Source organism: Plecotus auritus (genome assembly GCF_963455305.1).
Source record: "Plecotus auritus genome assembly, chromosome: 9".
NCBI classification, from domain to species: domain Eukaryota; kingdom Metazoa; phylum Chordata; class Mammalia; order Chiroptera; family Vespertilionidae; genus Plecotus; species Plecotus auritus.
Window position 1 is genome coordinate 135,481,269 of NC_137783.1, and position 17,134 is coordinate 135,498,402.

The window sequence follows — 17,134 nt, forward strand, 5'->3', positions numbered from 1 at the left end:
ATTGTGCACTAATTGGTTCCTGATGTGAGTCTCCAAGGACAGGCAATTTATCTTCATGTGACTTCCAAACAAGTCATCTAATATCTTTGAATATTTCTCTTTTATTTCAAACTCCCAAAGCCCCCATCCCATGTCCTGTCATCACTCAGCAGGGCCTCATGGGGCTAGTTCCTACTCTTGCCTTATCTCTGTCTTGTGCCAAAAGAAATGAATTTCTTTGATGTTTTCTGTATCTCTCTTGGAAATTTAGTCAACTGTTTTGCACAATGGTACCCTGGCTGGCACAAATGGATCCCAAAAGGAGGCTGTTTTGTTGGCATAAGCTTTTGCTTCTCATTACTGAGACACACTGTAATGGGAAACTCTGAAAGTTCATCATTTGGCAGAAACATGATGGTGCAAGTGCAGGAGTCATGAGATGAAATGATGGAAAGTCAGGTGTGAGCAGGTCATGAATAGACTTCTACCAGGCAAACTGACCAAATTCTTTTTTTTTCTTTTCTTTTTTTTAATTTCTTTATTGATTACATATGTGTTACATGTGTGTCCTTATTCCCCCATTAGCCCCCCTACCCCCCCTCATGCCCTCACCCCCCTGTTGTCTGTGTCCATTGGTTAGGCTTATATGTATGCATACAAGTCCTTTGGTTGATCTCTCTCCCTTACCCCCACCCTCCCCTACCTTCCCTCTGAGGTTTAATGGTCTGATTGATGTTTCTCTGTCTCGGGATCTATTTTTGTTCATCAGTTTATGTTGTTTATTATATTCCATAAATGAGTGAGATCATGTGATATTTATCTTTCTCTGCCTGGCTTATTTCACTTAGCATAATGCTCTCCAGTTCCATCCAAATTCTTAATAGTGACCAACCTCTCCTCCAGAGCACTGGCTCTCAAACTTTACTGTGCGTAAGAATCACCCAATGAATTTACTGAAAATGTGAATATTATCATCCCACTCCCATATATTCTGATGCAGTGTGTCTGCCATGGGACAAGGCATCTAGATTAATGGCTATCCCAGGTGGTTCTGGCACAGCTAATCCCAAGAAATTATATCTTGAGACAATGCCTTGGGAAGTGTTCTCAGGAGCTCTAACTCTACTTGACCTCCTGTGCATTGTATTGTAAACAAAAATATTAAAGGTGTGTTCTTGAAGAGCATGATTCCTTCAAAGTCCCATTAGCACCTCCCTTCCTCACAGGAGATAAGATAGTCAGAGTGGGCTTGATGGTTCTCTGTATTATAAAATTTAAAATGTAAATACAGAGCAGGTTATGCAGCTACTTCTTGGTAAAACAATGACTTGAACTAGGTCAGTGGTCTGTTGAATAAGCCTATTCAGAGAATGACACAAGACAAGAAGAGTCAAGGGCAGTGGTTCTCAACTTTGATGCAAATCAGAATGACCTGGGCTGTGGAGCTTTGAAAATCCAAGGCTCAGCCCTAACCGGTTTGCTCAGTGGATAGAGTGTCAGCCTGGGGACTGAATGGTCCAGGTTCACTTTCAGTCAAGAGCATGTACCTTGGTTGCAGGCTCTTCCCTGGCCTCAGCCCTGGTCAGGGCACATGCAGGAGGCAACCAATTGATGTGTTTCTCTCTGTCTTTTCCCCTCTATTTCACTCTCTCTAAAAATCAATGGAAAAATATCCTCAAGTGAGAATTAAAAAAAAAACAAAAACCCAAGGCTCAGAATGTACCCCTTAACAATTAAGTCAGAATGAGTGTAGAAGCCAGACGTAAGTATTTTTTAATCCCCAGGGAATTGCAATGTGCAGTAAGGTTTGAGTACCACCACAAAGGGCTCCTACCTTGCTAAGTCTTATTTCCCCCAGGTATCTTAGGTAGATAATAAATTTATTGTTCTCATAAGTTTGAAAATCACTGCATATTATATTCCCACATGGAAAATCATGTTTCATTTAATCATTTTAAAGGATCTATAAAGTGCTATAATGAAGAAACCTTGTTAACTTTCTTTAACCCACTATTTATAAAAAATATTTGACCAAATGTACTCTTTTTTCATTGAAAGCAGATTAGCATGCTGCAGAACCAAAGTTCCTAAGGAAGGATGCCACTTAGGCAGCACAGCTCTAAAAAATCTCAGCAATTGTCCAAATGCCAAAGAGCAAAGCAGTAACCATTCCAAGAAAAGGCATCTCCTGATGACTCATCTCAGAATCTGGCTCCTTTAAGTCTCTGTCAGACTGGCTGCCCCAAGAACAATGGTTCCTACTGGGAAAGGAGCTGGGAGGCAGCCAGGAGGGGAGCACCATCCATCCAGATGGATCCCCTGGGAGCTATGGAAGAGGAATCCATCTTTCCTTTAAAGAAACACTTTTCCTCCAGTTGTGAAGTGAGTCCAATGGCTGAGCCTGGCAGTTCTGCTTCATAGATAATAGTGAACCTACCTTACCTCATCCCCCGATGAAATAAGCTGCTGGGAGGTTTATATCATTCACATACCTGGGATCATGTGTTTTGCTAATGCAAGGAACAGGAAGAAAAGGAGTTTGAATTGCAGGAATAAGGATAAAAGAAAGAACAGAAAATAATGAGTAGATGAGACCTGTTCCTTCCAGTACCTTGGGTTTGATTGAGGCACCTACAGTTAGAGAAGTGAGCCATCAGATTCTGGGAGGCTTTGGACACAGGCTGAGCTCTTGCAGAGCACAGTGACACTGTGCAGGCCAGGATTCCCTCCTGCCCACCTCTCTGTGGAATGCAGCAATGTTCTGCCTCCCCAAAAACAAAAGCTTTAAGAATATAGAGTGTTGATATCTACAGTACAGACACTGCAGATACTATTATGAGCAGTGGTAATGGTATAAATTGACCAAATGGATTCTCAGGCAAACCATGTGATGAGTGGGAGATAGAACAGATGGAGAAGAAGAAAAAGCAGAGATATTTCTGTCCAGATAGTAATTCACAGACATGTTATTGTGGACATTTTTTTACTGATTCAAAAGAGGCATTGCTGTGAACTAGTACAAGAGTCTGAAAAATACCTTGAGCAGGGTGAGCTTTATTAACTGGACCATCAGACTACTGCCTTAATTTAATCATTAAAAATAAATGTAATCTAAATGTTGAATTCTAATTGATGATATTATTCTGTAGCATATAGGGGTGAAGAGTACTAATACCAATATCTGCAATTCATTTTGAAATGCATCAAAAAGTAAAGCGTATTGATGGATAATTTGTTGGCTTGATAAATGAATAAATAGATTATATATATGGTAATGCAAATATGACAAAATATTAGCAGTTGTGAAATATAAGTATTGAGTTTAGGAGATTCACTGTACATTATTTTCAATATTTTTAAATATATTTTTATTGATTTCAGAAAGGGAGAGGGAGAGAGAGATAGAAACATCAATGATGAGAGAGAATCATTGACCAGCTTCCTCCTGCATGCCCAACACTGGGGACTGAACCTGCAACCCAGTCATATGCCCTGACCGGAATTGAACCGTGACCTCCTGGTTCATAGGTCGACGCTCAACCACTGAGCCACGCCAGCTGGGCTTATTTCAATATGTCTATTATGGAAATATTTCATAGGAAATTTTTCCCAAATAAATGTAATTGTGTTTTATAGTCATAGGCCTGTGAAGTATGCCACACCTAGATTACACAGGATTTAATTTCGGATGCTTTCATCATTTTTCCTGGGAGTTAAAGCTCTCACCATAATCTCTCTTCTGAGGCTGCATCTTCCTCTTCTTCCTTTCTCTCTCTGAAACTAAAATTTCTGGTCCTTTTACCAAGGCATATTCATTTAAACATTGAGTGTGCTATAAACAATGTCACCAGAATGCTGGCACTTATAGAGGAGGTGATTCTCAGGATTGCCCAAGGTTGGGGATAATTAGAACAACTTGGCTCTGTTGAGAATTTTCCTCAGGGCCTCCTTCACTTCCTTGTTCCTCAGGCTGTAAATGAGGGGGTTCAACATGGGGATGACAGTTGTATAGAACACAGACACCACCCGATCCTCCTCTGAGGACTGGCCTGAGTTATCCCGCAGGTACATGAAGATGAGGGTGCCAAAGAAGAGTGACACAGCAATGAGGTGGGAGGTACAAGTAGAGAAGGTTTTGGCCCTGCCTCCAGCTGAGGGGATCCTCATAATGGCCACGATGATAAACAGGTAGGACACCAAAATCACCACCAGGCAGGCAGGGATAACAAAAATGGTAAATACAATAATGACCACTTCCTGGTTGAAACTATCCCCACAGGTCAGCTTTAAAAGAGGAGGGAGGTCACAGAAAATAAAGTCGATCTCATTGGTTCCGCAGAATGAGAGCGTGAAAGCTGAGACTGTCCGCACCAAGGCACAGAGGAGAGCAACCGTGTAAGCCCCAGCCACAAAACCCAAACGGGCCTTCTGCGTCATGATGGTAACATACAGTAGGGGTTGGCACACGGCCACATAGCGGTCATAAGCCATGAGGGCCAGAAGATAGCAGTCAATGGAGCCAAAGAAGGTGAAGAGGAAGAACTGAGCAGCACAGCGTGTGTAGGATAAAGCTGCCCCCAGCTCTAGCAACACAGCCATCATCTGAGGCACGGTGACAGACGAATAGCAGATGTCCATGAAAGAGAGGTGACTCAAAAGGAAGTACATTGGGGTGTGGAGCCGGTGATCCACATGGATCAGGATAATCATGCCCAAGTTCCCCAATAAGGTGATGAGATAGATAAATAGAAAGAGGAGAAAGAGAGGGAGTGCCCGTTCAGGATGGTCAGTGAATGCTATAAGGAGGAATTCGGTCACTAAAGTGAGGTTCTTCTTTGCCATGAAGCCAGAGGTACCTGAGAGGGCTAGGATGAGAAGCAAGTTAGGAAGCTATAAATAGGACTTAACTGCCTTTCTAGTTTATATTTTATTAAATATGTACTATGGACAAAATATGCCAGGTGCTGTGTGGGGCTTCAGAGATGACTGGGCTTAGCTCCTACCTTTAAGGAAATGCTCTGACATGAAGTCATTTTAGTATATCAAGAAAGCCAATACAGGTAGACACTTTTAGAATAAGAATACATATTTTCCCACCCTTATTACTAACTGTGGGAGCCCTTGTAACTCAGATAACCACTCTTTTTTAAATTAAATTTATTGAGGTGACATTGGTTAATAAGATCATACAGCATTCAAGTGTACATTTCTATGATACATGATCTGTATATTGCATTGTGTGCCCACCACCCAAAGTCAAATTATCTTCTGTCACCATATATTTGATCCCCTTTACCCTTTATTACCTCTCAAACCCCTTTCCCTCTGGTAACCACCATATTGTTGTCTGTATCTATGCGTTTTTATTTGTTTTTCTTGTTCGTTCATTTACTGCTTTCAGTTTTATACCCCACATATGAGTGAAATCATATGGTTCTTAACTTTTTTTGCCTGACTTATTTCACTTAGCATGATATCCTCAAGGTCCATCCATGTTGTTCCAAATGACAGTATTTTATCTCTTAACCAAAATTTTCTTATTGCTCCATTAGGGGGTGGTACATGGAATCCTGCCTACCATGGGAATATCCATCTAAGGACTCTGTCCCCTTTCCTTTATGACAACAGCTTCTCCCTTATTTCAAATCTTCATCTCTTGCCTAGATCAAAACAACAGCCATATAACTAACAGCTCTTCCTGCCTTCAGACTTGCTTCTTGCCAATGCTTGCTCCTAATTGTGACTAGAGTGATATTTCTAAAACTTTAATTTGATCACATCTCACTCGCCTGTTAAAAATTCAATCATGGCACCCAGAAAAGCTAGAATATTATTTAGACTCTTTGACATGTCAGGGAATGCCCTCCATGAGTTGCCCCCTGCTTTCTTCCTCATGTTTCCTTCTTACTTCTCACTCCTCACACTCACACCCCACCCTCTCCAGTCACACTAAATTATTTGCAGCTTCTCTAATCCCCTATGTTCTTTCACATCTCTGTGCTTTCTACAGGTCACTCCTTCTTGCTAAAACACCTTCTTTTGCCCATCCCCATAGTCCTACCCAGCTACTATACAACCTTCAAACCTCAGTTAAGATTGTACTGCCCACAAGAAATCTCTCTTGAGCCTGTCATCCCTGGTCTTGGTATGTGCCTTGGAGCTCAGCACATAGTAAGGGTTCCATACGTTTTTGTGGAATAAAGTTATCAAATGAGATATGAAGCAACTTGCAAAGGGAAAGTTACTGTACAAATGTTCAAGTGATTATTTTTATGTTTATGAAAATATTTAAAAACAAAAAAATGCCTGAAGTATAAAAACTCATTAAAATCAATCAACATTTATGAAGGTTATAGCCATCTTTATGATATGGGATTTTTGGACTGGAACACACAGTGTTCCCCTGGGCAGGATGGCTTCCCCGGATTCTTTGTCCATCGGAGTCGAAGAATGAAATCCCCGGACAGAAGATGGTATAGCAAAGAATGAAATTTATTGAAGACCAAGTACAGACTCCCAAGTGGGGAGGGGAAAGGATCTCACAGCACAGACTCCCACATGGGGAGGGGGAAAGAGACCCACCGAGTTCCTTTTTCCCCGGTTTATAAAGGCTGCAGTTTTGTGCCTCGATATCCCCTCTGATTAGCCACTATTCCCTTTGATTTGTTCACTATATAACTCCTGAGCTCAAAGGTCAAACCTCACATGGGACATGTAAGGCTCTCCTTCTTTATTTTGTAAATATAGACCTTCGGCTACTCCCAGTTCCCTTGTCTTATGGGAATGCAACTGCTGCCTCTCCCAACTTCCTTGTCTTATGGAAATGTAACTTCTGCTGGCTCCCTGCTCCCTTGTCTTATGGAAATGTACCCTTTTGCAACTCTGTAGCACTGTGTTTTTTTCCATGGACCCCCTTAATTTTAAAAATTCCCTAAATCTGCCTATTTCACCCCTAGAAATTCCTATTTCATTTAGTTTGATATTTCCATTCTCAACTTACCAATGTCCTTACTTAACAGAAAGCTGCTGTCTTAATTATAGCCTCTTAGTTTGCAAAAAAAAAATTTATAAGAACTAGTATTGTACTAAATAATAGAAACACATAGAACAAAACTATTTTAAGTGATCTACATATTAACTCATTTAATCCCCACAACCACTTTTTTTAGGTAAGAACTTTTATTATCCTCCTTTTATAGATAAGGAAACTGAGACAATAAGAGTTTAAGTAATGGGCCCAACATTGTACCAGTACATGGTGGAACTGTCGTTAGGAACAAAACTACCACAAAAGCACTATTCATCTTATAAAAGAATTTCATATTCATCATGTATCTGCTCCAGCAGCCCAGCAGGACTTAGGAAATGTCTACCTTTAAGTAAACAAGCATAAATACCAGCTCTGCAGTCTATTCATATCTGAAGGCTGATGGAGATTTTTGTGCTAATGGACAGAAGTCCTTTGGCAGAGTTGCAGTGTGGCAGGATAAAGAAGATATTTGATCGTCTTAAAGCATTAAACTTTGGCAACTATTCCTGTGTTGGACTGACATATTGGGGAAGATGATAAACAAAAGAAATTGGATCTGGTGATCCATACTGAGCATAAATCAAAAGAACTGGATCAGTTTTCTCACCTGAATTCCACTTCACCTTCACCCGGCAAGTCCTCTTCTCTCTTTGTCCACTAATTTTCCTTCGTCTCTAAAGGTCATTTCTCTTTCACTGCTTGGAGAAGCATCCTAAGTGTGTAGAGGAGAACACTGGTCTGAGTGGTTCTCGTCCTCCCATACCTGCTCAGTTACAATGATGAGCAAGTTACCTAATCTCTTGGGGCCTCCGTGCCCTTCCACCTCCTCCTACTCTCCCCTCAGTGAATCAAAATGGGGACGATAATGTCAAAGCTGTTTGAATGTCAGTCCCTGTACCATATCTTTCTCAATACTAATCTGTCAAACACTTTTTTCTCTGTGTTTCCTTAATATTTCTGTTTCCATGACCTGGTCGATCTGGTTAATATGCAGTCCTCACTGTGGGTTTTGTGCAGATGCAGGATGGAATAGCAGATGTTGGAGAACAGCCTCTTCCTATGGGCTCCTGGCCCCAACACAATTCCCTCATGGAGAAGACACTAACAGTTTCTACAAAAGCTCTGAAGTCCCCAGTTGATGGCTAAAGTGGTCTCTAAGGAAAGGCAATTATTGCTTATGGTAATCTCAACTCCCAGTCCCAACTCCCAAAGCCCTAAGACACACTGAGTATAGTGTAAAAGCCCTGAACCCCAGTTCTGCACAGTCCCTTGAGGAGTGAGATACCTCTGCTTTAACTTCTCCAAACAGAACAACATCAGAAATTGTGCCTGTTGCCATCCTCATCAGCATAGTCATATCCTAGAAGAGGGGTATTTTGCAAACACAAGGCTTTGCAGGAGGACACACTAGGGACTCTACAGACACAGCATATCTTCTAAGTTTGCCCTCCATGTGGGTCAGGTGTTTTATTAGGTCTCCCCCTTTTTTTCTCCTTAAAAGAAAATGAAATTATAGGGAAAACAATAGCCTGGGATGTTGCCCAGAGGAGAAACTGGCAAGTTCTTGTTGGCATGACCTTTGCCAGCTCTCTGCATCTTTGACACTGAAGTGTTTTTAGCCCCAAATTCATATTTTGTTAAGTCATTGAATTTCAACATGTCCCAATTTAGAAAAGGAAATGAGAAACAAGAGAAAGTAAGACCACATAGTTCATTGATTCATCATTGTATTAAGAGTTCTAAACAAAGAGCAAGAGATACAAAATGAAACAAAGCCCTCAAAAAAAAAAAAAAAAAAACCACCCACAATGCCTGTCTATAAGGAGTGTGCAGCTTAATAGATAAGTATACATCCTATAATATAACGAGGCCTAACCTCTAAAGCAAGATGTAGATAAGATGCCATGGGGATTCAATGTAGGCAACATTACTTACATGGGGTGAATCAAGAGTGACTTCCCAGAGGAGGTGACAGTTAGTTTGGACAGAGATTGGGGTGGAAAGGTGATGGGAACACTCTTCAGGAAAGGGGACTAGTGTGAGCACATTCACAGGGTAGGACAGCCCAGGGAATACTCCTGGGATGATGAGTGCAAGGAACTTTGGCAATAGAACAGGTTGTCACTAGACAAGTCCGGAACTAGGGCGAGGTGAGTGAGCCACTCTCCTTAGGTACAAAAGTTAAGGAAGCACCAAAAACATTAGTAAACAAGGTAAGTAATATTATTTAAAAATCAATGCAAAAATTTTATTATGAACAAAACATCATTTTAAACAAATATAGCAAGAGTGTCATGGATTTTTCTTTTTGCCTCAGTTTCTAATATGTCTTAGCATAGCACTGGTATCAGGAGATATGCTTTAAAAGGGAAGGCAAGCCAAAACCGGTTTGGCTCAGTGGATAGAGCATCGGCCTGTGGACTGAAGGGTCCCGGGTTCGATTCCGGTCAAGGGCATGTTTCTAGCTCTCTATCCTTCTCCCTTCCTCTCTGTAAAATATCAATAAAATATATATTTTTTTAAAAAAAAAAAGGGAAGGCAAGAGCAAAGGGATTTCAGGCGACTGGCTTTAAAAAAAAAATGCCTTTTAATCATCTAGGAATATTTCACTTCTTTCCTCTCTTCCCTCCACGTAAGAAAGAAAAGAAAATGTAGGAAGGTCAACTTCATGAGATTGAATACTTGCAGAGTATTTTCACCATTTCAAAGCACTCTCTTCATCTACCTTCACAAGAGCCCTAATTATTGAGAGAGATAATGGGACTCCTCATTTGTCCTGATGTAAAAACAAGGCAAGAGGAGCCCGAGGACATATAGTTAGTTACTTGTTAAGTGGGGACTAGAAATGTTGCCTATCTTGTACACATTGCTAATGGACTCTGCCTAAGCCACAGCCCTCGGTGCCCAAAGGGACATTTATTTATGACCACATGGACACACATGCATATGCATGCCAGAGTTCATTAGGTGAAGAGGTGAATCCTCTGGGCTACGCTATATTAACAAACTACCTTAAAACTATAGTGACCTTACACAATAAGTTTTTTTACCCATGAAAAATCTAGTGTGCTGAACACACTATGCAATATACAGACAACGTATTATAGAATTGTACACTTGAAACATATAATCTTATTAACCTCAACAAATTTAATAAAATTAAAAATAATACAATTATTTGCCACAGGAAAAAATCTAGCATGAGTTAGGTAGTTCTCTTCCATCTCGTAGCTATGTCATTTAGAACAAGTGGCCTTCAAGATTACTAGTACAAGGGAAGAGCAGGTGAAGGTCATGTAAAATATCGCTAAGGACCAGGCCTGGAAGTGTTCTATTTCACTTTTTCCCACATCCCAGTGACCAGAATGCAGTCACATGGTCCCTACACCACTGCAGGGGATCTAGAAAATGTACAGGAACATGTGAATATTTGTGCAAAAAAATATTGGGGCTAAAATCTCTGCCACAACCCTCTTTCTTTGTTGAGTATAATTTCTGGAACCCACCCCAAAATTTCTGAGGACACTCAAGGGCTCACTATTGCATTCATATGGCTCTCCATTTTTCCATTTCCACTAAAGCATTACTTATATTGTACCCACTTCCCATGACTGCTCACCCTGCCCAGTACCACACTGTGCAGATCATAAAACATGGTATTTTTTCTTTTTTTTTTTCTTCATTCTTTAAAGCAAAATTAACACAGTGCTTGTTTGAGTAACAGACTTATAATAAAGGCTAGAGGCCCGGTGCATGAAATTCGTGCACTGGGGCAGGGGGAGATATCCCTCAGCCCAGCCTGCACCCTCTCCAATCTGGGACATCCCTCTCACAATCCAGGACTTCTGGCTCCCAACTGCTCACCTGCCTGCCTTCCTGATTGCCCCAAACCACTCCCCTGCCAGCCTGATTGATGCCTAACTGTTCCCCTGCCAGCCTGTTTGCCCCTAACTGCCCTCCCCTGCAGGCCTGGTCACCCCTAACTGCCCTCCCTTGCAGGCCTGGTCCCTCCCAACTGCCCTCCTCTGCTGGCCTGATTGCTCACAACTGCCCTCCCCTGATGGCCTGATCCCTCTCAACTGCCCTCCCCTGCTGGCCATCATGTGGCAGCCATCTTGTGTCCACATGGGGGCAGCCATCTTGTGTGTTGGAGTGATGGTCAATTTGCATATTACTCTTTTATTAGATAGGATAGAGGCCTGGTGCATGGGTGGGGGCCAGTTGGTTTGCCCTGAAGGGTGTCCTGGATCAGGGTGGGGGTTCCCTTGGGGTGTGGGGTAGCCTGGGAAAGGGGCCTGTGGTGGTTTGCAGGTCGGCCACACCCCCCGGCAACCCAAGTGGAGGCCCTGGTATCTGGGATTTATTTATCTTCTATAACTGAGACTTTGTAGCTTTGAGCGGAGTCAAGCCTCCTGCTTGCTCTGTGGCTGCAGCCATTTTTGTTGGGATTTATTTATCTTCTATAATTGAAACTTTGTAGCCTTGAGTGGAGGCCTGGGTCAGCCAGGGTGTGCGGGAAGCTTGGCTTCCTCCATTGCCAGGGAAACCCAAGCCTCCTGCTCACTCCGTGGCCGCAGCCATCTTGGTTGGGTTAATTTGCATACTCGCTCCTGATAGGCTGGTGGGCGTGGCTTGTGGGTGTAGTGGGGTGATAGTTAATTTGCATATTGATCTTTTATTAGATAGGATATTATAGAAAATCTACAGGTTAGCCAGGATGTGACTCATCTGGACTGGGGTTGGTTTACTTGGCCAAACTGGAGCTCAATTCCTGATTTGTTTCATGTGTCTCTCATCATCATTGGGTCAGCAAGATACTCAGTACATCTTCTTTTTCTAACAATGGCAGAAGCACAGGTGGGCAAAGTCCAATGACCAAAACACATTTAATCGGGTCTGCTAATGTCCATCTGCCAAAGAAAGTCCCACTGTCAAGTTTAACATCCTGGAGCAGTGAGAGAAGACTGGAGTGAATATTTTCTGAGTAATAATCCAGTCTTTCCTATCATCCATAAATACTCATGCCCTACCACCCCAATCACATGCAAAATTGATTCGTCACCATCCTGAGACCCCCACCCACTAGCTCCAACAAATTATATCATTGGGATCAAAGTCTAGCATCTTGAGATCTCTATCAGTCTAAATGCAGTTGCCCTTGCTGTAGAGAACCATGAACTAAAAAGACAAGTTATCTGCCTGCCCTAAAAACACCCAACATGCATTGGTGAACCAGGCCGGATAACCTCGGTAAACAAACGCACTAGAAAAGGGGAAGAGTGACAGTCATGTGGCAATTACTGGTTCACAGCAATTCTGAGCTCCTAATGGGCAAATATTGCCATGTTCCTCTCTCCTTAGAATAAGTGCCTTGTTAGGCCATTAACCTACTCCCTGGTGGAGATAGAGCACCCCAGCTGGGTGTTCCTCATGGGTCTTAGAAAAATATCATGACCATTAGATATTTTTCATACCCAAACTTTAATCCTCAATGCAGATAACTTCTATTTTAGCCTTTTCTCTTGCCATTAGCATTCTCTAAGCACTTAGAGTTTACCAGAAAGAAGACATTATAAGTTTTGGTTAAGAGCATGGATTCTGGTATTGGGCTGCTTGTGTTTGAATCCTGGATCCATCTTTTTCTAGCAGTATGATTTTGGAAAATATGCATAATTCCACTACTTCAACTTCCTCATATGCAAATTCAAATAACAGTACCAACCTCATAAAGTTATGAAGGGAATCAAATGAAATAGAAATGAAAGAGAGAAAGTAAAGCCAGGTTTCAGTAAGGTTCCTGATCTTCACCATCAGAAGGGTGTTCCCCAGACCACTACCCAAATTCAATCTTTCTTCTACTTCTTATATGAATCTTTATACATTCAATGAGATTGTAGAGTCCAAACCAATGGGTTACTCTAAAATAGCAATAAAACTTCTTATCTGAGATACAGAGTCAGAGAAGCATCCAACAGACTGTCAAATTACAGCGGGAAGGCTGGGGAGGGGGGTGAGGTAAGAGATCAAATGAAGGATTTGTATGCATGCATATAAGCATAACCAGTGGACGCAAGATACTGGTAGGGGAGGCTGCGGGAAGGTCAATGGGGGGGAAAAGGAGACTTATATACTACTATTTGTAATACTTTAAATATTAAAAATAATAATAATTTTTTAAAAACTTCCTATCTGGGTTATAATGAATGTAGATCCCACTAATAATAATTGTGAGGTCCACAGAAATAGCCAACATCCCCAAATGTCCACTGTGTGCCAGGCAACATGCCAAACACTTCACATGTAACTTAAAAATTAAACACAAATAATTAAAACAAAATGTAACATTTCTAATCCTATGTGGAAATATCCTCCTCAAAGATAAAGCATTCTTTCTTATGGTAGTAGGCCTCATAAATCCATTATGCAACTGTCATCTCATCACCTCCCTATTTCATTTTGCTATTCCCTAGCTCAATATTCATGTTACTGCTGATGTCACCTTCCTTGTTGTTGCCATTACATAATTTAATTTCAAATCTTTATCAGTATTTCTCCCCATTAAATGTGGAATTTCCTTTGTTGACATTTTGTCTTTCATGGGTTTCCCTGGAGACAGGCTTCATGGAAAACTCCTTACCTGAGGATTCTCTGCCTCTGGGGCCTGATTCCATGCTGTTATGTGCTGCAAACACTTGCAAATGATAATGACAGCCCAGATGGGTAGAACAACAGAGGAGGCTTTTGATGGGCATTTTGCAGAGCTGTAAAGATAATTAGTACAACCCGGTTTATTCAGAGCTTTCCTCTGGGCCTCCTTCTCTCCCTTGTTCTTCAGACTATAAAATCAGACAGTTCAGCCTGGGACTCACAAGTAGGTAGAACATGGTCACAGCTTTTTCCCTTCCAGGGCCTTTCCTAAATCACTGCATGCATAGATTAAAGCTTGGCTCCCCAAGAGCAACCAACTGCTGTTATATATGAGGCAAAGGTAGAGCAGGTCTTAGCCTGGCGACCTGAGTTGCAGATGTTTAGATGGCCTTGTTGATGAACAGGCAGGTGAACAGGATCACAGACAGTCTGGTCAGAATCATATATAGAGCAAATCATATGGAGTAGCAGAAATCACATAGCAGCCGCTGCTACAGGAAGCAATCCACTCAGGTCAGTGCCAGCAGCGATGGGAGGTCAAAGAAAATGAAATCAATTGGTGAGGGCCCTGGAAGGAGAGAGAGACAGTGAACTGTGTACATAGGCTTGATTACATTTGTCAAACCTCCTAAAATATGAAGTCACCAGCTTCTGCCATGGGAGTTGTGATGATGACATAAAACAGGGGTTGACAATGGCTGAAAAATAATCATAGACATCTGAAAATCTAACTAGTATTTCCAAAGATGAGACCTTAATTTCACTCAAGTAATATTTTAGAACGTTAAGCACCAGCTTCCCACCACCACCATCAATTCTTCCAACCCGACACCCTATGTTCCTTACAGCCCTGGTTTTACCTCCATGACACAGGAAGCAGGGATTACTTGTTACGCACTTTCCCTTTAGGAGCAAGCCTGATGCATATTTTCAGACTAAGGTAGAAGGCATATACTACACATTAATGGGGAGAAAAAAAAAGAACAACAAGTGATCTATAAAGGGGACAAGAGACAAACTGCCATCAGTTTTTCACCTACTGTACTGAACACTGAAAGTCAAAGGAAAGGAAATTGTCCATAAAGATCAGACAAAATGATTTTGAATTTAAAATTTAATTCCCAATCAAACTATCCTTCAAATGTTCATTAGTCATACAAGGCATTTTATGACCACAGTGTAAGGCATACAGCATTTAATAGGTCTAGCCAAAAAGGATATCAACCATTTGACATGTTGAAATAGCTGGTTCAGTTACACTCAGGATAAAGTGGCACTCATCCTGAAATTTCACGTTATGTAGAAATAACTGACAAAAGGGATTGAGGAGTCATGAAGCCATGGGAGGTGATAGTAAATGATCAGGATACTTTTAAAAAGAACCCTTGGAAGAAACAAAATGTGTCTTCTTGCATGCCACAGACATCGAGCCTGTGTTAGATGCCAGGAACAGTGAGGAATGTGTTCAACCTGAAGGAGTGCATTCATGTGCTCGTCACATCACCCATGTATATTTACTGGGTACTTACTACATGCCAGGCTGTATTAGGCACTGAGCACACAGCAGAGAATTTACATAATTGTGTGGCAACAGACAGCAAAGCACAAAAGGAAAACATATTATGTCAGATGGTAACAAGAGCTATACATGAAATTATAGCAGGAAAGGATGTTAGGGAGGTTGTTTGCCATTTTAAATAGGATGATCATGAAAACCTCATCAGAAGGTGATATTTGAACAATGGTTTGAAGGAATCAAGGGAGTAAGTTAGACAATACCTAAAGGAATAGGATTCTAATAGAGGGAACAGCAAGAGCAAAGGTCCTGAGGTGAAATCATGTCTGCTGTGTTCAAAGGTCAGCAAGGAGTTCAGAGTCTAGGAGAAGAAACAATCATTCAAAAAAGGAACTATTTAATAATTCAATGTGACAAGTAATGATGCTGGGAATTTTGTTAATTAATTATGGGAAGCTGTGCCAGAATTCTGGTGTGGGACTGCGGAACGAGAATGTCTGATATTGCTGGCAGCAGTGGGCAACAAGGTCAATGTTAAACTAAACCTTTGTGCACATGACAAGTGAAAAAAAATGCTATTTGGCAGCTTTGGGATGGGTGTGGACCAAGTAAACCTGATCCGTTTCCTCACCTGAACCCCACTTCACCTTTCTCTGGACACTCTCTTTCCCTCTTGTTTATTGTTCTTTCATTGCTCATGACCTTGTACTCTTCCACTGATTGTAATCTCTGGCTGAGGGGTAGAAAAACAGCACCATATGGGGTGGTCAGTCACCTGGGTCCTCCTCCCCACCCCCAGCCCCATCCTCACCACTGTCCTTGACTAGCTGTTCATTTCCTGACTAAGTCCTTTAAGCTCTCTAAGCTTCCACTTCCTCAGCTGTTTATTATGCACCCCCCAAAAAATATATGGTAGTCATGACTTAGCCACCTGAAGACAGGAAGCTGGAGGTACTCTAACTTGGTAACTAACTTTTCTTCCTATTTCCCTTTCCATGAATTCCTGCCTGTGGTTACTGTATGTCCACCCCTGACCCCATGCGAACACAGGGAAGATGGGGGAATAGGAATACTCTTCATCTGGGGCTCCTAGCTCCAGCATAAGACTCTAGTAGTATGTTCTAGTAGAATGCACTGTTGTGTTCTATCAGTGGCTGACCTGGGTCCCCAAGAAGAGATTATTGCTATATATTGGGATTCCTTACATGCAAATGGCACCCTTAATGTGCGAATAGAAAAGGTCTCTTCTCTCCCCATTTTTAAAAAGCATTTGCCCATTTGGGCCATCTCTAACAATGGTTGAGGGAGTCTGAATTCTGGTTCTGATTTGTTCCAAGAGGAGTCGTTTGTCTTCCAAGGTCCGATTCCCTCATTTGGAATAATGACGAATCACAGGCTTTGCCCCCCTCACTAGCTGTGACTAGAAGAAAGACGTTTTCTAAAATACAGGCTCGGCTCCCCCTCTATGCTTTACCCAGAGATGGTATAATGGGAACCTATTCACCTGGGGAAAAACAAGGCCTATTGTAGCCACAGTTTGCCCTCTTGGGGGTCAGGTGCTTCATCAGGTTTCTCCCTTTAATCTTTAACACAAGAGAAACCTCAGGGGAAAAAATAAGTAGGACAAGTACATTGCCCAGAGAAGCAACTGGCACAGTCTGCAGGTTGGCATGACCTTTGCCAGCTCTATGCAGCTGAGAAATTGTGGCAATTATTCTTAGCATCTGAAGCACAAGCATTTTTCATGAGTCTCAAAATGTCCAGATAAGAAAAAGGAAAGGCACAAGGTCAGGAAGAAATCCTTTGATAAAAATGGGACCAGGAAGGGGACAGGTGGTAGCCACCTGTACATTCAGTCATATGGTCATTGTTTACTGTGCAAGGTGCTCTACAGACCATGGACTGAAACTTACACACACACACACATACACACACACACACACACACACACAAATACTTCC

The 17,134-nt window shown here is 41.8% G+C and overlaps 1 protein-coding gene across 1 annotated transcript; it reads right to left on the minus strand.

Annotated features, from left to right (window-relative positions):
• Nucleotides 1-3,885: 3,885 nt before the first annotated feature.
• OR9Q1 (olfactory receptor family 9 subfamily Q member 1) lies at nucleotides 3,886-4,827 on the minus strand (the record flags this gene model as incomplete). The annotated part of the gene is made up of 1 exon (XM_080688360.1): nucleotides 3,886-4,827. Exon 1 carries the CDS (start codon nucleotides 4,819-4,821, stop codon nucleotides 3,886-3,888), a length of 936 nt encoding a protein of 311 aa, XP_080544486.1. The 5' UTR covers nucleotides 4,822-4,827.
• Nucleotides 4,828-17,134: the final 12,307 nt, after the last annotated feature.